Source organism: Triturus cristatus, chromosome 3_1, assembly GCF_964204655.1.
Source record: "Triturus cristatus chromosome 3_1, aTriCri1.1, whole genome shotgun sequence".
Classification (NCBI taxonomy): Eukaryota; Metazoa; Chordata; class Amphibia; order Caudata; family Salamandridae; genus Triturus; species Triturus cristatus.
In genome coordinates this window covers 208,105,491-208,126,644 of record NC_140583.1, presented here as the reverse complement: position 1 = coordinate 208,126,644, position 21,154 = coordinate 208,105,491, and the positions used below count along the sequence as shown (strand labels likewise).

At 49.2% G+C, this 21,154-nt stretch overlaps 1 protein-coding gene across 1 annotated transcript in view; it reads left to right on the top strand.

Moving 5' to 3' along the window:
- The first annotated feature begins 3,132 nt into the window (after positions 1–3,132).
- Positions 3,133–21,154, top strand: part of LOC146859935 (carbonic anhydrase 12-like) — a 309,381-nt gene continuing 291,359 nt past the window's right edge. The window contains exon 1 of the mRNA XM_085643677.1: positions 3,133–3,514. Within this exon, the coding sequence (XP_085499803.1) occupies positions 3,445–3,514 (70 nt within the window). The 5' untranslated portion in view covers positions 3,133–3,444. The remainder of the gene's footprint in view (positions 3,515–21,154) is intronic.

Here is a 21,154-nt window from a genome sequence, read left to right as displayed (position 1 = left end):
CCCAAAATCCACAGGTATGCACATTGCTAAAAAAACATTCGGAGCCCAGTGGGCTTTCTGCCGCCCTGGGGGGGAATCGGGGAAGGGGGTTTCATCCCGATGTGCCCCTAAAGGGGCAGAAAGACTATGGCTATTTTTTGTGGGGGTGGGGGTGGGGGCATTGGTATGACCATTTTGGGCAGTCCCTACCCCCATGCATAAAAAAGCCTGCGTACTCGCTGGCACCAAGTGGGCTTTCTGCCCCCCCAGGGGGCAGATCAGGGGCCACTGCCACCATCTGCCCTCCTGGGGGGGCAGAAAGACTGGAATTTCTCTGGGAGTAGGGTGGGGGTATTGTCATGCCCATTTTGGGGAGCCCCTACACCTACACTAATAAAACAAAAAAATCCATGGTTTCTAGTGGGCTTTCTGCGCCCCCCAGGGGGGGCCAGATTGGGGGCTACAGCTCCCATCTGCCTCCTGGGGGCAGAAAGACTGTCATTTTTGTGGGGGGGAGGGTGGGGGCATTGGCGTGCCCGTTTTGGGCAGCCCACACCCTAAAAACAATTGCGCAAAAAAAATCCCTGGTGGATAGTGGGCTTTCTGCCCCTCTGGGGGGGGGGCAGATTGGGGGCTACTGCCAGAAAGGCTGTAATGGTGGGGGGGGTGGGGACATTGGCATGCCCGTTTCGGGCAGCCTCCACCCTAAAAAAAAAACTAAAAACAAATCCCTGGTTTCTAGTGGGCTTTCCGCCCTCCCCCCCCCCGAAGGGGCAGATTAGGGGCCAATGCCCCATCTGGCCCCCAGGGGGGTAGAAAGGCTGTAATGATGATGGGTGGGTGGGGGCATTGGCGTGCCCGTTTCGGGCAGCCCCCACCCTAAAAAAAAAAAAATCCTTGGTGTTTAGTGGGCTTTCTGCCCCACCGAAGGGGCAGATTAGGGGCCAATGCCCCATCTGCCCCCCGGGGGGGGCAGAAAGACTGTAATAATTGGGTGGTGGGGTGGGGGCATGGGCCTGCCCGTTTTGGGCAGCCCCCACCCCTATTTTTTTTTTTTTTAATTCCCTGGTGTCTAGTGGGCTTTTTGCCCCCCCCCCGGGGGGGCAGATTGGGGGCTACTGCCCCCATCTGCCCCCGGGGGGGGGCAAAAAGACTCAAAGTAATTGGGGGGGAGCAAAGGCCCTTGCCCAAGGGGCCGCTCCCCACTCCCTGGTTTCTAGTGGGTGGATCCCTGCTTGGGGATCGCCCTCCTGTGGCAATCCCCAAGCAGGGATCCACCGCGCACATGCACTGAAAGCTGTGGCCGGCGGTAGAATTTTTTGAAGCCCTTACTTTAAGTCTGGCTCAGGCGAGACCTAAAAATACAGACACTGGCTCACTTTAAAACCGCAGTCATAGATAAGGAGGAAAACGGACTAACGCAGCTTCCTCAACCCCCTCCTACCTCAGCGGCAGAGCTGGAGTCCCTCTCATTACCCTCAGAGCAGTGCTGCTCTTGCCTGCCCCTCCCCCTCTGTCCCTCGCCTTCCCACAGAGCTGTGCTGCTCCTGTCCACCTCTCCCTCTGTCTTCTCCCCCTCAGAACTGTGCTGCCCCTGTCCGCCCCTCCCCCACTGTCCTTCTCCTCCCCCTCAGAGATGTGCTGCTCTTGCCTGCCACTCCTCCTCTGTCCCTCACCTACCCAGAGAGCTGTGCTGCTCCTGTCCGCAGCCCCACCTCTGTTCCTCTCCTCCCCCATCCCCCTCCTCTCCCTCTGTCTCCTAACCATAGGAACTCTGCTGCCCCGGTCTGCTCCTCCCCCACTGTCCCGGGCTTGAGTTGCACCTAGACCCTTTCCTCAACCTCATAGCTGGGCTGCTCCTGTCCACCCCTCTCCTCCCCTCTGTGCTGCTCCTGAGCGCCCCATCCCCTCTGTCCCACTCCTCCCCCTCGGAGCTGAGCTGCTCCTGTCCACCCCTCCTCCTCTGTCCTGGGTGTGAGTTACATCCAGTCTATCTCTTCACTCTCAAAGTTGTGCTGCTTCTGTCCGCCCCTCCCCCTCTGTCCCTCCCCCTCAGAGCTGTGCTACTCCTGTCCGCCCCTCCCCCTCTGTCCCTCTTCAGCCCCTCAGAGCTGTGCTGCTCGTGTCTGCCCCTCCCCCACAATACCTCTCCTCCCCCTCAGAGCTGTGCTGCCCCTGTCCGCCTCTCCCCTTCTCCTTCCCCTTAGAGCTGTGCTGCTCCTGTCCGCTCCTCCCCCTCTGTCCCACTCCTCCTCCTCCTCAGAGCTGTGCTGCTCCTGTCGGCCCCTCCCCCTCTGTCCCTCTTCTGCCCCTCAGAGCTGTGCTGCTCCTGTCCGCCCCTTCCCCACAATCCCTCTCCTCCCCCTCAGAGCCCCTGTCCGTCTCTCCCCTTCTCCTTCCCCTCAGAGCTGCGCTGCTCCTGTCTGCTCCACCCCCTCTGTCCCTCTCCTTCCCCTCAGAACTGTGCTGCCCCTGTCCGCCTCTCCCCTTCTCCTTCCCCTCAGAGCTGTGCTGCTCCTGTACACCCCCCCCCCCCTCTTCTGTCCTGGGTGTGAGTTACATCCAGTCTATCGCTTCACTCTCATAGTTGTGCTGCTACTGTCCGCCCCTCCCCCTCTGTCCCTCCCCATCAGAGCTGTGCTGCTCCTGTCTGCCCCCCAATCCCTCTCCTCCCCCTCAGAGCTGTGCTGCCCCTGTCTGCCTCTCCTCTTCTCCTTCCCCTCAGAGCTGTGCTGCTCCTGTCCGCCCCTTCCCCTCTGTCCCTCTTCTGTCCCTCGGAGCTGTGCTGCTCCTGTCCGCCTCTCCCCTTCTCCTTCCCCTCAGAGCTGTGCTGCTCCTGTCCGCCCCCCAATCCCTCTCCTCCCCCTCAGAGCTGTGCTGCTCCTGTCCGCCCCTCCCCCTATGTCCCTCTCCTCCTCCTCGGAGCTGTGCAGCTCCTGTCTGCCCCTCCCCCTCTGTCCCTCTCCTCCCCCTCAGAGCTGTGCTGCCCCTGTCCGCCTCTCCCCTTCTCCTTCCCCTCAGAGCTGTGCTGCTCCTGTCCGCCCCTCCCCCTCTGTCCCTCTCCTCCTCCTCGGAGCTGTGCTGCTCCTGTCCGCCCCTCCCTCTCAGAGCTGTGCTGCTCCTGTCCGCCCCTCCCCCTCTGTCCCGGGCGTGAGTTACTCCCAGTCCGCGCTGGTTCTGCCTGGCGCGACGCTGGGAGCCTCCGCGGCCCCTGGTGACATCAGGGGGCTGAACCTGCGGCTCGCGCTATAATGGGGGCCGCGAGGAGGCGCCGGAGGCTGCACACCTGTGGCTCTGTGTCCGAGGCAGCACGTGAGGGTGCTTGGTGTTGCAGGCTGACCGCGTCTGCAGGCACACTGAAGATTGACCCGGTCATCGCGAAGAGCGGTCTGAGGAGACCCCAAACTCCTGAAGAGTTCGGCGAAAGAAGCACTCCCCAAGCCGTCATCACTGATACTCAGTGCAATGAGCCACCTGGCCTCGCTACTTTTACTGCTGCTGGCAGCGCGGCGTTCTCTGCAGGCACCGTATGCAGGTAAATCACAGTATAGCGCCTCTTTTTGCGCGAGTCCTGCTGTGTGCCTCGCTCTTGTTATGGGGTGGTGAATGGCTGGAGGTACACCTGCAGTGCACAACTGGGCGCTTGGTCACTAGTGCTGCTGTATACGTAAGCGGTTAGTACCTGTGCGCCAGCATCAGAGTCTGACAGCAAATACAATCTGCACTTTTACAGCTCCACCTTCAGGGGTCGCAGGTCTAGAAGGGTTTCTGCATTACGCGGAGATTCACAGGAAAACCCAGTAGTGCCGGCGCCCTCTAACACGCTGCACCAAACACCAGTTATTGTGTACCTGGATGCGCGCGCTAGGTATCCCACAGAGTTTCTCCCTGCAGTTAAGGGGTGCACGAGCTTGCCCCATCTTGGGGTCGATCAACCCTGCTGGAATCTGCACCTGCTGTGCTCCTCTGTACTGTCAACATGTAGGAAGCTGTACCCTTGTGCTCCTAGGTGCTGTCACCACTGCAGGAGCCTGCACCCTCTGTGTTCCTGGGTGCTGTCACCACTGCAGGAGCCTGCACCCTCTGTGTTCCTGGGTGCTGTCATCTCCTTAGGAGCCTGCGCTCTCTGTGCTCCTGGGTGCTGTCATCTCTGTAGGAGCCTGCACTCTCTGTGCTCCTGGGTGCTGTCCCTACTGCAGGAGCCTGCGCTCTCTGTGCTCCTGGGTGCTGTCACCACTACAGGAGCCTGCGCCCACTGTTCTCATGGGTGCTGTCATCTCTGCAGGAGCCTGCGCCCTCTGTGCTCCTGGGTGCTGTCATCTCTGCAGGAGCCTGCGCCCTCTGTGCTCCTGGGTGCTGTCATCTCTGCAGGAGCCTGCGCCCTCTGTGCTCCTGGGTGATGAGCCTGCACCCTCTGTGCTCCTGGGTGCTGTCAGCACTGACGGAGTATGCACCCTCTGTGCTCCTGGGTGATGAGCCTGCACCCTCTGTGCTCCTGGGTGCTGTCAGCACTGACGGAGTATGCACCCTCTGTGCTCCTGGGTGCTGTCACCACTGCAGGAGCCTGCGCCTACTGTGCTCCTGGGTGCTGTCACCACTGCAGGAGCCTGCGCCCACTGTGCTCCTGGGTGCTGTCATCTCTGCAGGAGTCTGCACCCACTGTGCTCCTGGGTGCTGTCCCCACTGCAGGAGCCTGCGCTCTCTGTGCTCCTGGGTACTGTCATCTCTGTAGGAGCCTGCACTCTCTGTGCTCCTGGGTGCTGTCACCACTACAGGAGCCTGCGCCCACTGTTCTCATGGGTGCTGTCATCTCTGGAGGAGCCTGGGCCCTCTGTGCTCCTGGGTGCTGTCATCTCTGCAGGAGCCTGCGCCCTCTGTGCTCCTGGGTGCTGTCATCTCTGCAGGAGCCTGCGCTCTCTGTGCTCCTGGCTGCTGAGCCTGCACCCTCTGTGCTCCTGGCTGCTGAGCCTGCACCCTCTGTGTTCCTGGGTGCTGTCACCACTGCAGGAGCCCGCGCCCTCTGTGCACTTGTGATTTATCTATCATCCCAGTAGGGCTCCTTCTGCACACTTTGTGCCCTCGATGCTGCCACCCCTGCAGGGAGGTGTCTACACCTCTATGCTTATGGGTGCTGTCACCACCGCAGGTCCCTGCACCCTCCCTGCTCTTATGATTTGTTCTGCAGCAGGACTCAGTGTCCTTTGGTCCTGCCATCCTGTAGGGCACCTGATTGCTAGCAACAATCGCATCTTTGTGCTTCTTGTCCCATGTCTCCGTGCAGGAGCCTGCGCACTATGTGCCATCGGATACTGACATGCTTGCGCCCTCTTCATCTGCATCTTCAGTGCGGTCATCTGTGCAGGACAGTCGACATCCTTCCTGTTCTTGGGAGCTATTATCACTTCACCTGCCTGCCCCCTCTGTGCTCCATGGTGCTGTTACTCCTGCGTCATCCTGTACCCGAGATTCTGGGTCTGAGTCACAAAAGTAAACTTGGACCAAAAGTCTAACTTTAGTAGTAGTAAAGTTAGACTTTGGGTCAAAACTTAGACTTTTGGTCTAAGTTTACTTTTGTGTATCAGGCCCTCTGATTCTAGCTGTTTCTCACCCCCTCCCGGAAAAAAGCCTGTATTCTATGGGTGCTGCGCCCATACACGACGCGCCACCACCTTGGCGCGGACCTGCTGCCCCCTTGAAGAAGCTTGAACAAAAAGTGTTTGTGGATGCTGCCGGTCCTGCACGTTTCTATCCCTCCATGTCCCTGGACGTCATCACTCCACAAGATCTCCACGTCATCACGGCGCCCTTGAGTACTGTAACTCTCCTGGCCATAAGTGATGCGCATGCCACTGTGGGAGGCTGCCCTCTGCACTTCTTTAAAGTAAAAAAAAAAACTAGTTTATTGAGGGAATTTCAGGTAGCAGTACAAATGACAATGTAGCAATAAAAAAGTGATTAAATGCATAAATCAGTTTAGCATTACATAAATAGAAAATGACAGAGACATGTAATTTGATTGGCCCAGATACAAGGTTACAATTCATATAGAGGTCTTAGTAGGGAATAAGAAATGATCAAATGATATATTAATAACATGAGGAAGGTCATGGAGGTTTGGAGACTTCTTGTTGCACAGGGGTCAGGGAAAGGGAGCGTCTAGCACTAACAGCATTGAAAAATGTAATGGGCATCCATAAAATTGCACGTTTCGTTGCCATATGAATAGGATATACAAAAGTTGTATCCAACCTATGGTTATAACAGACAGCATACCACCATGCTTGATAGAAAGGGACAAAGTATTTTACCATTTCTACAGGAAAGTCTTTAAGCATAGGATTAGCACCGTGCTATCTTTGCCGAGCTGTAAAATGGCCTAAGCCTTTTACCACTCCAAGCCAACCTGAAGTGAATAAAAGCAACCCCTGACACGTGTTTCGCTCTCATTAGAGCTCTTCAAAGAGGTATAGCTTTGTCCAGACACAAGGGAGCACCCAGTTTAAATCAAACCAATTCCCTTTCAGGCATAGAGTGATGCATAAATTAAGCAAAAAAAGAAGCAGAGAACTCAGGGTAGTTCTCAAGTTTAGGTGGAAAGCAGCTCCAGTATAGAGCACTCGCAACACCAGCGACACTTTAAATTTGCTCACCTCAAATGTCCGCTTTTCTGTCAAAGTCTTTAGGCGTAGAATTAGCACAGTGCCATCCACGCTGAGATAGAAAGGGACAAAGTCTTTTACCATTTCTACAGCAAAGTCTTTAAGCATAGGATTAGCACAGTGCTATCCTTGCCGAGCTGTAAAATGGCCAAAGCCTTTTACCACTCCAGGCACAGTATTACAGCTTTGGATTGGTAAAATACCATCCAAGACAACCTGAAGTGAATAAAAGCAACCCCTGACACGTATTACGCTCTCATTAGAGCTCTTCAGAGAGGTGTAGCTTTGTCCAAACAAACAGGAGCACCCAATATAAATCAAAACAATTCCCTTTCAGGCATAGAGTGATGCATAAATTATGCTAAAAAAGAAGCAGAGAACTTTGGGTAGTTCTCAAGTTTAGGTGGAAAGCAGCTCCAGTATAGAGCACTCTCAACACCAGCGAAATCACGATATATTTCTGTTTAATGGCCAGCTTTATCTGCAAACACAGGGGACTGCCATGGGCACGTGCTTCGCCCCCAGCTATGCAAATCTTTTAGTAGGCTGGTGGGAGAAGCACATGGCATGGACAGGGGAGAGAGAACACTGGATGCAACATGTAGCCCTATGGGCGAGGTACTATTTGTTTATTGTCTGGCGGGGCACGCAAACGCAAGCTGAACAATGTCAGTGCCCTGAATAAAAATGATTGCTGGATATACTGTTTTACATTCACAAAGCCAGCATCCACGCAATTTAATCAACAGCATCCCCTATGGTGAGCTGTTCAGGTTAAAACGCAATTGTTCTCGTTCAGAGGATTTCCGAGTTGCAGAAAGGGACTGCCTCCAGAGATTTAAAGAAAGAGGGTATAGGATGAAAGTCCTCCAAGAGGCGACCGAAAGAGTGGCTACAAAGGAAAGGAAAGATCTGCTGATCCGGAAAGAGACTAAATAGGAATGTATACAAGGAAAGTCCAAGGTTAGATTGATCCTTGGATTTTCTGCTGAGTCACATCAGATTCGAAGTTTGATTCATAAGAATTGGGGTATCCTTAGAACTGACTGGATAATTGGGAAGACCTTATCAAGCAGGCCAGATATCACATAGAGAAAAAGCGCTGCTTTGAATGATATCCTGGCTCAAAGTCATTATATTGACAAACTTCCATGTGAATTTGACGTCACAGGCTTTTATCCATGCACTAAGTGCAAAGCCTGTAAAAATAGTGTAAAGGTAAAAGACTACCAGGTCCCAGGGAAGAAAACCAGAAGAAACATTAACAAACTGTTAAACTGTAACTCCAGTTTTGTGATCTATTGTATATCGTGCCCCACGGGCTCCAATTAATTGGGAGCACAATACACCAGGCTAAAAAACAAATTTTAGAACACACATGTGCCATCACGAACTATGATGTAACATATCCAGTCACGAGGCACTTTGCAGAGGCCCTTGAAGGGAGAAGCGACTGATTACAGTTCTTCTGCCTTGATCAGGTGAAGCGGAAGGAGCGGGGTGGTGACCGTGGGAAAATACTGAGAACGCTGGAGTCCAGGTACATTGTGGAATTGAGAAGACGTGCACCATATGGGCTCAACAGCGAAGAATATCTATGGTCACATATTGGCTGAGTGTAGGGTCTCCTGCATCCCAATGAAGCATCCAGTAAATTTTGAGAATAAGCATAGGATAGGTTTATATTGGATTTCCTTACCTAAAGATTCTAGGTGGCACCCCATCACAGTGCTCTGGCAGTCGAGATGGTTTCCAATAAAAGTGGGGCTTATGTGGTCAAACAAGGAGGGTATGTCTATCAAAGCCCACTCGGGTGGCATTGGCCGCAAGCAGCACGTTAGGTTCCATTTTGCTAGTTAAACGTAATATAGAACCTTTAGGAAATAAGAGGGGAAGCCTATACAGGGCCAAATAACTACATGCATTATTAGCAATAGTCATCACATTAGGACTCAACCAGCCCATTGAGGGCTAGATAGCAACATTCCCTAAGATTTGAGCTGATAGTAGTAAGATCCAACCCGAGTGGGTCAAGTAATATGGAGGGTATAACTGATAAGAAATTATTACCCGTTGCCGTATTGTGCAAAAAATGATGATTGACTGCGTAAGTATTTATTTATATATAAACATATGAGGATGAAGGAAGGCATCTTAACTGCTGGAATTATACGAGATAAAGAGTTACTAAATTAATGTGATTGGACATTGTTCTAAATAATTTCATTATGTGTAGTAACATTTAAAGATGGCCACAGCCTTGTATTATTGTTGTTTTACCACCATCCCATTGCTGCTAAAAGTTTGCTTTTTATTTAAATGAATTGTTATCCAATCAATGGTTGTGATGTTAAAAGGTGATTTGACACGAAGGGACACTGACATTGACTAAGGCATTTGTCAGTAGTGGTTGCACTTATTTTTAATCAATCTTAATTTGAATGCCAGCGAGTGCCCAGTATCGTCCTTGGACCGTATTTGAAATATATATATATATATATATATATATATATATATATATATATATATATATATATTACCTACTGGCGGTCGCCAGTAGGTAGTTATAGTTAGGACCCTGTTTCCATAGGAAATCCGCAACATTCTATTTTGAATAACTTTGGCGCCGGTCGACGAATCCTCGCGAATTTCTCAAAATAGGTGGGGCGCTACGCTCCGCTCCTACCCTTAAAGTCTCGGGGGGATTCGTCAAGCGGGGGCTGAGATAAAAGGGGGGTCCCAAAACGCGTTTTTCCCATGCATTTTTCCATAGGACCTTTAGACAGGGCTACAGCCCGAACGGCTGAACAGAATTACTAGAAATTTGGCAGAGAGGTAGTCCTCAGGTCAAGGAAGTGCCTTTTGTAGGTTTGGTGTAAATCTGTTCAGTAGATTCTGAGAAAATAGCCTTTAAATCAATATATATATCTGAGCCAGCTTACGGTACGCTTACCGTAAGCTTACCGTACGCGTACGGTGGCGTGCGCGAGCGCGATTCTGATTGGCTCTTAGATCTTAGTAAACATTCGAATTGGCCGAAACCAGGAAGCGTCGGCCGCCATTTTCTCTCTCGCACTGAGAGTTAGGTTGTAAAATAAAGCCAAAAAACATGTAAAGGGGCTGTTTAGACAGCTCCCACACACATAGCCATGTTGAGGGAGTCCCCAAAGACCCCCCAAGGCCAAAAATGCAATTTTTATTTTTTCGATAATTTCGCCGATTACGCTTACCGTACGCGTACGGTATATAATTTAAAAAAAAAAACAACTAGCCACACTCTCCCCACCCCGTGTGCAATTGGTGGCCCCAGGCCACCAAATATGCATGGCATATCATATGTGTGATAAAATAGAATATTTTAAAAAAAAATAATAAAAGGAAAAATTATCCACACATCCACCCCGTGTGCAAATGGTGGCCGAAGGGCACCATTTGTGCATGGCTTATAAAAATGACGAAAAATTAAAATATTACCTTTCAAAACGAAGTGCATCATATGTCCTCCATGTGCGCACGGTGCGCGAAGCGCATCGTGCGTACATGGCCCATCTAGCGTAACGTGGGCACGCGGTGCGCGTAGCGCACCGCGTGCCCACCGTGCGTGCACGGCACTAACTGCGTAAAGTGGGCGCGCGGTGCGCGAAGCGCACCGCGTGCTTACTGTGCGCGCACGGAACGAACTGCGTTAAGTGGGCGCGCACGCCACGAATGGCGTAAAGTAACTTAGCATTTAAAAAACCGTACAAATTCACTGAAAAAACCATAGGTTTCACACACGTTATAGTTAGGAATTAGCATTTAAAAAACCTTGCAAATTCACTGAAAAAACCATAGGTTTCACACATGTTATAGTTAGCGGAAATTTTACTGATAAAAAACCAGTGAAATTCCCCCGTTATAGTTAGTGCAGGCAACTATAACTCACGCAACCGCAATCTTCTGCTGATGACATATGTGTCTTTATGAAAAAAAAATATTTGTAATATATGTATAGCTAAAAATGTATGGAAGAAGACATGGGCAAATAAGTGTCTAAATACAGTATTAGCATCAGCAGAGGATTGCGGTCGCGTGAGTTATAGTTGCCTGCACTAACTATAACGGGGGAATTTCACTGGTTTTTTATCAGTAAAATTTCCGCTAACTATAACATGTGTGAAACCTATGGTTTTTTCAGTGAATATATATATATATACATTTTTTTTTTCACTGAAAAAAACAAAGATTAAAGGGACGTTATAGTTAGGTTCTGATTTTACCCACACAAGACCATAGAAATTCAGCAGTTATAGTCAGTTACCTCAAGTAACTGTAATTTGTGCCCTAAGGTAACTCACGCCCCTGCCATGCACAGTTTTCTTATGAACAATTTTACAGCAAATGTTAAAGTGATATTATCAATGAAGTCATACAAGATGTTATGAGTGATGTAATAAGTGGGGTAATTAGCAGTGCATGGTGAGGACACGAGTTATGGTTACCTTAGGGCACTTGAGGTAACTCTAACTGTAAGTACTGAAGTTCTGTCGTTTTCCGTGTCTAAAATCTGACTATAACGTCCCTGTAATCTTTGATATTTTCAGTGAATTTCTATGTTTTTTTAATGCTATTTCCCAACTATTATGTCCCTATAACGTTTTTTTTGTGTGTGAATTTGTAGTATTTTTTAAAACTTAAAGTAGTATTTAATTACCATACGCTCATCTAACTGCTGCCGTGCATGGCGGCTGTGCACAACAGCAGGCTGGCCATAAGCTCTGTGATTAACCATCCAAAGGCTGCCAGCCTTGGAGGGAGGTACTCAGCCTCCCTGTGCCAATTTGGGCCCTGGGGAATCCATCCCCCAGGGCCCACTGCTGTAATTATGGGGTAGAGGGGCATGCAGTTCACCACTCGGGCTGATTCAGCCTTGGGTACTCCATTTCCCAGGGCCCAGCCATGTTGTAAATGGGAAGAGGGCCGCGCAGCACCCCTCCAGGGCTGATATTTTCCCACCGGGAACCCCCATACCCTGTAGTCAATTAGTATAAGGAGATGGGGCAACCCTGGACCAATTTCACCCCTGGGTTACCATCCCACAGAGCAAGGCCAATAACTAATGGTAGCAGGGGTCTGCAAGGACCCATCCCTGGGTCGGTTTTGGCCCGGAGACCCCATACCCAAGGGTCTGCCAAATAAACCCACTGTCTCCTTGTTGGGGGGCCGTGGGGGACCCTGCCTCCAGTGGGAGGAGGCATTACTTCGGCCTGCAGAAAGCGGCTAAAAATGCTGCTCCATGCAGGCGGTAGCAATATTTTCATCTGTTTCCCTTCCTGCTTCAATGCGGGCAGGAAAACAGATGAAAAGTACGCTCCCAGCGGGCAGGAGCATTTTTCATGCTCCCGACTGCTGGGAGCGGACTTACTTTTTGCTCACGCTTGGTGGGAGCTTTGAAAAAATTCTTACCAAGTGAGAGCAAACACAAGTTTGTTCTGCGGGTGGGCACCCCATAAAATAACAGGAGCTGGCCCTGCGGGCATGGGGTCCCCAGGCCATTATTGGCTCCAGGTGGGAGCCACACTGCCCCCCTCACCATATATCCATGGTGCAGAAATCAGCCCAGGAGGGGGCAGTGCGCATTTTGACTGGGTATGAGGTGTTTTTATGTTTAGATGCTTTCCTTAGGAATAATTCTAGGGCTATCAGAATCTTGAAGCTTGTTTGATTGAAAGCTGGTTATGTGTATGGCAGAGATCGGAGGGCATGCAAGACAGAGTTTTATGTCCTGAAAAGCCATTATTTAATGAACATACAAGGATATTGCTGATCTCGACGCACTATCCAGAGCCACTCTTGTCGTTAGCATGTGAAGTGTGCTTCCTTTCTGAACTCGCGACATGATCAAGTCAAGTTAACCATGTCTTCAGTATGGCATTAACATGAAAATGAGCCTTTTAATAAGAAAATCACAGGTGAACCATCAGGATCCTATCAAAGCAGCATTGATAGAAAGATTTCCCAGTGTTGACAAAGACAGCAGCAGGTTGGGCTGCTTGCTCTCAAGCAGTGCTCAACTTGAAAAACAATGCATGTACCAGGGCCCTTGTTGGGAGGCCACTGCAGCTTGAAGCACCCATTTCTCTTGTTAACTCTGCTAAAGACAGTATCGACGCAACTACTAACCATTGCACTCCTACAAGTGTGACAGTTATGACTATTTTAGGCCGCCCAAAGCTATAATAATGGCGTGAGCAACAGGTATTGTTCTTTTTTCATGTGCATTGACAATGTTGTGCGCATCTCAAAATTAGACAGAGAGCGCCACCATGTGGTGGACTGTCAATAGAGCCCCTGCTGACAATAAAGTGCTGTGGCCAGCACGGGAAAACACCAGCTGAAATTAAGCACTGCCCTAAAGCCAGTTGGAGGAACTGAGTGCCACAGACGGCGACAGGTGAAGTCTTGCACAGAATCGTTAGGCAGGTTCCCTTGCGCAACTGTGTAATAGTAAGTATAGTGGCAGGTAGTGAGGGAGGCATTAGTACAGCTGAAGGGAAAGCCTCATCTATTTTCAGGGATGCAGATATAAATGAAATGACTAATATTGTAAATAACTTTATTAGGTGCTCCTGATGGAATGGTTACGTCATGAGCACCAGTGCTCCTGTGCTCATGACGGAACCATTCCGTCTTGTGCACCGGTGCACAAAATCCCTCTGCTGCAGACAGCAGAGGGATTTCCTATTTTTTTTTTTTTGCCTCGGGAATTGGGTAAGAGCTTCCCCAACCTCCCAAGGCTTTTTTTTGTTTCAATGTAATGAGGAGCGCGCGCATGGCGCACTAACGTCATTACATTGAAAATGAAACTGAAACATAGTTTTAGTTTCATTGTTTCGGTGTTCGTGAGGCTATCTCAGGCCCCCGAGCACCGAATGACATGGGAGAGGTATCGTTGTAAAGGGGATAATCTCCTCTTTCCAATGATACCCTTTCCTAGTGGATCTCTGCTTGGGGATCGTCCCAGGAGGGTGATACCCACCAGGGATCCACCCACTAGGCACCATGGAGGGGGGAGCAGCCGCTTGGGTAAGGGCCTTTCCTCCTACACAAAACTGGCATGATCAGTCTTCCTGCTCCCCAATCTGTCCCCGCGGGGGGCAGAAAGGACCCTAGACACCAGGGATTCCTTTTTTTTTAGGTCATGGCTGGGGGCTGCCCAGAATGGGCATGCCACTGTCCCCACCCTTCCCCCTCGATAAAGACAAAAGACTTCCTGCTCCCCCCCAGGACGCAGATGGGGGCAACAGCCACTGATCTGCCCACCCCGGGGGGGGGGGGGAGTGGCAGTAAAGCCACTAGGCACAAGGGAATAGTTTTTATTTATTTATACCTAGGGGTGGGGGCTGCCTAGAGGGGGCCTGCCAATGCCCCGTCCCAAAAACAATTGCCATAGTCTTTCTGTCCCCAGAGGCATACGGGGGCAATACCCCCTTATAATCTCCCCAGAGGGACAGAAAGCCCACTAGGCACCAGGGATTCTTCTTATTTTTTTTTTTATACGTAAGGGGGGGGGGGTCTGCCCAGAATGGGCATGCCAATACCCCACCCCCAAAAAATTGCCACAGTCTTTCTGCCCCCCCACCTTGAGGCAGATGGGTGCAATAGCCCCATATCTGCCCCCCAGAAAGCCCACTAAGCACCAGGGATTCTTTTTTTCCTAAGGTAAGGGGTGGGGGCTGCCCAGAATGGTATGCTAATGCCCCCATTCCCCCCCCCCAAAATGCCAGTGGCAGTAGCTCCTGATCTGACCCCGGGGGGGCAGAAAGCCCATTAGGCACCAGGATTTTTTTTACATGTAGAAGCGGGGGCTGCCCACCCTAAAAACAATTGCCATACCCTTTCTGCCCATCCCCAGGAGGCAGACGGGGGGCAGCAGCCCCTTGCCTGCTCTCCTGGGGGGGGGGGGCAAAAGTACCAGCGATTATATTGTTTCAAAGTTCAGGGGTGAGGGCTGCCCAGAATGGGCATGCCAATATCCCCACCCCCCAAAAAATTTGCCACAATATTTCTGCCCACCCAAGGAGGCAGATGGGGGTAATAGCCCCTGATTTGCCCGCCCTGGAAGGGCAGAGAGCCCACTAGGCACCAGGGATTAGGCTAGACTTTTTATACGTAGGAGTGGGGGCTGCCAGACATCTTTAAAAACTAGACATCCGGGGCGGTTCAGGGAGGTATGGCTTGTGTGGATCCCCAATGGTTTCCTACCTAGAAGCCCTTGCAAACCTCAAATTGAGCTAAACAAAGTTTTCTCAAATTTCTGTGTGGGAAAGTTGTAGGATCACTAGGGTGACACAAATTTCCTATCATCCAGGTTTTCCCCAGGTATCCTGATACAAATGGTACCTCACTTGTGTAGGTGGGCCAAGTACTCACAACATGCAAGGGCCTAAAACATCACAAAACAACCTGGGGGGGGGGGTAACTTGGAGTTTTGGCCCCGGGTTTGGTGGCCATCTAGAGAAACCTACCAAACCCACAAATTTCTGAACACTAGAGACCAGGGGGAGTACAGGGAGGCATGGCTTGCGTGGCTCCCCCAACATTTGCCTACCCAGAATCCCCTGCAAACCTCAAATTTAGCTGAATCACTTTTTCCACACATTTTTTTATGTGGGATTCTGGGTAGGATAAAGTTGAGGGATCCACACAACCCATAGCTCCCTTACACCCCAGAGTGTCTAGATTTCAGAAATGTGTGGGTTTGGTAGGGTTCCCTAGATGGCCGCCGAGCCCAAAGGCAAAAACCCAGTTGCCCCCCCCCTTGCAAAACCAGGTCGTTTTGTGATAGGTAATTTTGATGTCTCCACAATACGTTTTGGGCCTTTGCGGGTTCTTGGCCCACCCACACGAGTAAGGTACTATTTTTATTGGGAGACCTCTGGGAATGCTGGGTGGTAGGAAATTCGTGTCAGTCCGGTGATCCCACACAGACACTTGAGAAAAATGTGATTTTTTTTTTCCAGCTAAATTTGATGTTTGCAGTGGATTCTGGGTAGGAAAATGTTGGGGGGGGGGGCGAGCCCACGCAAGCCATCCCTCCCTGAACCCCCCTGGGTGTCTTGTTTTCAAAGATGTCTGGGTTTGGTAGGTTTCCCTAAATGGTCGCCGAGTGCGGGGGCCAAAAACCCAGGTTAGCCCCGGGCACAACCAGGTAGTTTTGTAATAGGTAATTTTTAAGTCTCCACAGTACATTTTGGGCCCTTCACTGCCGTGGGCACTTGGCCCACCCACACAAGTGAGGCACCATTTTTATCAGTAGACTTTAAAGAATGTGGGGTGGGTGTAAGTTTGTGGACCCACGCAGAATCCAGAACTTTCCATTACAGAAATGTGAGAAATATGTTTTTTGTGTTTTTTTTACAAAGTTTGAGATTTGCAAGGGATTCTGGGTAACAGGACCTGGTGAGAGCCACACAAATCACCCAGTCCTGGATTCCCCTGTGTGCCTAGTTTTCACTAATGTATAGGTTTGCAAGGTTTCTCTAGGTACCGGCAGAGCTACGATTCAAAATCCACAGCATGGCACTTTGGGAAAAAAAAGGTCAGTTTTCGCTGTAAAAATGTGATGTATCCACATTGCAGTTTGGCCCGTTTCCAGCTGTGGGCACTAGGCCTACCTACACAAGTGAGGTACCATTTTTATAGGAAGACTTGGGGGAATGCGGGGGGGGTAGAATTTTGTGGATCCACGCAGACTCCAGAACTTTCCATCACAGAAATATGAGGAAAATGTGTTTTTTTTTTTTTACAAAGTTTGAGGTTTGCAAGGGATTCTGGGTAACAGAACCCAATGAGATCACTCCAGTCACCCCATACTGGATTCCCCTGGGTGTCTAGTTTTCGAAAATGTAATAGGTTTACTAGGTTTCCTTAGGTGCTGACTGAACTAGGGTTCAAAATCCACAGCTAGGCACTTTGAAAAAAAAAGGGTCAGTTTTCACTGTAAAAATGTGGTGTGTCCACATTGCATTTTGGGCCGTTTTCTGTTACGGGCATTAGGCCTACCCACACAAGTAAGGTACCCTTTTTATCGGGAGACTCAGGGGAACACAGAATTGTAGAGCAACTATTATTACCTATTGACTTTCTCTGCATTTCTACCTTCCAAATGTAAGACAATGCATAAAAAAGAAGTCACTTTGGAAAATGTCCTATAATTTACATGCTAGTATGGGTACCGAACAATTTCGGTGGTGTGCAAATAGCTACTGCTTCTAAACTCTATATTGTTTTCCCATTTCTGAAATACATAGGGGTCCTTGATACCTATGTTTCACTCTTGGATAAGTGAGAAGTAAATAAAACCGATCAAACCAAAACCTGGTCCACAGGAATCTATCATAGGAGTTCACTAACCCAAGTAAATACGGCTCAGCCATCTCTGTGGACCTTAATATAACAAAGTGGCGAACGCTTGGCTTCATGAGCTCCCTCTCCTCCCTTGGTATAGTCTGGCGCATTCTAAACGCCGTCTTCAGGAGGGGTATGTCAACCTTTTGGGTTCCCTATGGGTTAGAAAAGAGATCTCCTCTGCCCAGATTCGATAAGCTTCTTGAATTCAGTATTGTGCCTACTTTTCAGAAATGTATAGCTTTCCAGGATCCATTATTGTTTTCACACCAATTTCTACCACTAACTGGAAGGAGGTTGAAAGCACAGAAAGTAGCAAAAATAGGCTATGTCCCAGTAAAATGCCAAAACTGTGTAAAAAAAGTTGATTTTCTGACAAAGGTCTGTCTGTCCCTGAAAGCTGGGAAGATGGTGTTTTCAGCACCACAAACCGTTTGTTGATGCCATTTACTGGGAAAAAACTAGACGCTTTCTTCTGCAGCATTTTTCCCCATTTTTCCAAATAAAAAACAAAATGTATGTTCAATAATTTCTGGGTCCCCTTCAGGGAAATCCACAAACCCTGGGTACCTTTAAAATCCCCAGGATGTTGGAAGAAAAGGGTGCAAATTTGACGTGGATACCAAATGTGGACAAAATGTTACAGGGGCCTAAGCGTGTAGTAGTATCCCAAATAGACAAATAAAAAAAAACTTTGTAAAGTGGGGGGACAGGCCTAGCAGCGAAAGGGTTAACAAATTTTATTCTTGTTGACAGTGCCAATTCAGGCTCAAAGGGAATGGCTAGATTAGTTCACGCCCGGATGTCACAGGAAGTTCAAGGTTATGTAGGAAGGCTACTTGAGTAGGGGTTAACAGTTGTAGTAAAGGGGTGGGGAGTTTCAAGGGCACAGTTACAGTTAAACAGATCTGTGACGGGTACAATATTACTGTTGTTGGGAGGTGATTTTTAGGGGAGGGGGGTAGTTTAAAATAGATGAGATAATTAGTATAGTGAGGTTTTAGTTTTGTGAGGCAAAGGCCTAGGTGGTCTTTGCTGCTTCCCTCACCGCCAATAGCATCACTGGTCCTGACTGAGGTTATTACAAGTGGAGTAGGCCATTTATGGCTTGGTTGTATGAGAGAGTGAACGGCCTCCTATGTTTGCACCTCACCGCACCATTGTACTCTGGGCATAGTGCTTTGAGATGTGAGGGTAACACTGTCACAGTTAACACAGTAGTACACCCCACTGACACCGTTGGTGACCCTCAACATGTCCCCCCCAACCTAGTGCATGTGGAGGGACATCGCCCGATGGTGAACACTTTTGTGTTAATGCGCCGCCATGCAGAAGGGGAGGTGGCTCACAGAATCATGACTGGGCAGTACCCGGCTCATCACCGGGGACTCTGTGACTGGGGCACAGAGGCATCATACCAGAGGCAGACATGCTAACATTTAAGAACCCCTCAGAAGGAGATTTAGCAACATTTTGGGAATTTATTTCACCCTTATTTTTTGGAAGTGGGTAAGTTTTCTGCTAGAGAAACTAAAAATTGCGTTTTCTGCTTATTAAATCGGGAACCTCCTAGGTAAATTGGGAGTGTTGGCATATGTGCAGAGGTGTAATATTTTGTATGGCTGCACATAGACTCAGCGCCTTCAAGAGTGTTGGTTGGAGGACAAGCCTGCCCTGTCCATGAAAGCCAGTACCAAAGGCCACATTTACCTGAGTGAAAGGCATTTCGAATTTGGAAGATGCCGGATTGAAAGTGGTCTCCCACCCAAATGTACAGACTGGATATTAGCTGTAGCCCCGCTCCAGTACATCAAAAACGAAACCTGCATTGGCAAGGCATCTTGACCATTCACCTGCGGCTGCTTATTACCTCAGTTTAGGAATTGAGTATACACAAACCATGTGAACCCTACCACCATCCTTGCCTCATCAGAGCACCTGAATGTGCTCTCTACACCTCATCAGTGATCAGAGGAGGACTGACAAAGAAGGCATTTATTTTCTTCAAGTGCTGGTGAACCTCCAGAAGTGATAACTTTGCTTGGTGGCCACATTATCCTTCATCGCCCGGGCTTTGTAGAACCTTCTCCCCCACTGTGGCCTCCACGGTACCTACAAATATGACATGAGCACAGGCATGTCGTCAGCCTTTTGGTCTAGCTGCATGAGTAACTCTCCTGGTGCCTTACTTGGCTATTCCCCAGACTATGCTTGGCTGTGCAGGGACCAAGCATTTAGCTAGCTTGCTTGCCAGATCAGATCTTATAGAAAGGCCTGTAATGCCCTTTTGGTGCCTCGTAGTGTCTCCATGTCCTTGTGAGCTCACACCCCTCCACTTTCCTTTCTTCCATTGGCACATGTTGTCTTTCTTAATGCTGAGTTGCTAGCACGTAGCGCCGGTGTGCCCGACTCTTCACTCTACAGTTATTGCCAGCTATGACTGGAAATACGAGATCTGCACTTTGTGCTAAAGCGTCAACAGCTCACAGTGACCACTAATGCGACGCTCCAGTAGTGACCATACGCAAAGCCCTGTCAGCTCTTTGCCCTACAGCATGGGTACTCGCAAACATTTGCACAGGGGCCACAAAGTACGGTCTATGGCGTGTCCTAGGGCCGCACGGATGCCAGCAGGGTGGCGGTAGGGAGTTTGGTTGGGTCAGGTATTGTGTAAGGAGGGCTAAAAAATATTAAATAAATGGGCAAGCATTTATTTGCAGGTTAATAAATGCTTGCCTTTTTATTTAACACTTGTTTTCTGATTATTAGTGTTCAGCAAATAAACTGTAGCTCATGCTTCTTTTCACCAGGGGGGCTGCGTGGAAAGGTCAAAAGGGCCTCAAGCTTCCCCCGGGCTGTACTTTAAGTATCACTGCGCTACAGCAACTACCATTTCACTATCATCTGTGACGGTCTCCCTGTTCCTTGTGACCTATTCCACTGTGAACTGGACTCTTCACCCTAGACTTAAAAGGTAATAATTTTAGTGGAACTAACCTGGTCCCTGTATCTAGCCTGTGCTCCATCGCAGTCAACCTGAATTTGTGACTTTCACCTGGTCTTGTCTGACAAGATAACTGCGAGTGGCGCCTTATGCTTTTAGGCGCTATGCTCACCTGAAATGTTTGAAATTGCATATCTCTGGTTCTACTGATTAGATTTTTGTCATTTTGGTGTCAAATCATTTATGAAATTTTACTCTATTTTTCTAAATTTGTGTGGGATTTTCCATGTGTCGTGTTGTCATTTTTTACTGTTTGTGTGCTGCATAAATGCTTTACACATTGCCTCTAGGTTAAGTCTGGCTGCTTTTGTACCATGCTACCAGTGTGTTAATTACTTATTGACTCTTGTGGTTCACCCTCACAAGGATTGTGGCTGTTGCTTGAGAGGGGCTCGCACCCCCCTCAATCAACAACCCAATTTCTCCCAATGGATGTATGCACACTTTTGCCTCTAAGCCTAGGGTGCACTGCCTTGATGATGATGATGATATAGGTTTGTTATGTGCAGGGTTGAATATCCTGAAATATATTTGTCTTTAGGGTTGTCTTCCAGGCAGTTGTCCCACTTTGAGGTCCACGTAGAGGCTTTTAGACACCTGGGTACCTTTTGACTGATGCTGAGGTGTGTGAATGATGTTTGCTCAGATGCAGATATGTCCCCATCCCAAATTAGTGGGTTGTCTGGATAGTAGCTGAAGTGTGAATGAATCGGAAGTGACCATAGGGGATGACGCATGCTTTTTTTACAACCTGGTTTTATCTTGTTTGGAAGGCAGTATGTTAGTGTGGCATGTACGACTAAGAAGGTGTGTTTGCAAAGCCAGTGCATGACACATAGGAGCAGCAGGGTATGAGAGGGTTCTCACTTAACCTGGAGGCCATTGGAGGCTGGCGATAATGTGCCTGAGACATGCCAGGCCTCTGAAGATACTGGTGCCAGGTGATCACAATAACTAATCTACTACAGAGGGGTTAATGGGGATCATTGCTGGAGTCTATTGGTGTTTGACATGAGGTCAGATGTGTGCAAATGATCCCTCTCCACCCCCACAAATATGGCAATTACAGTAGCCAGTAAGAGTCAAAGATTTAATTATTGCTTATTCTTTGAATGCTCCTTTG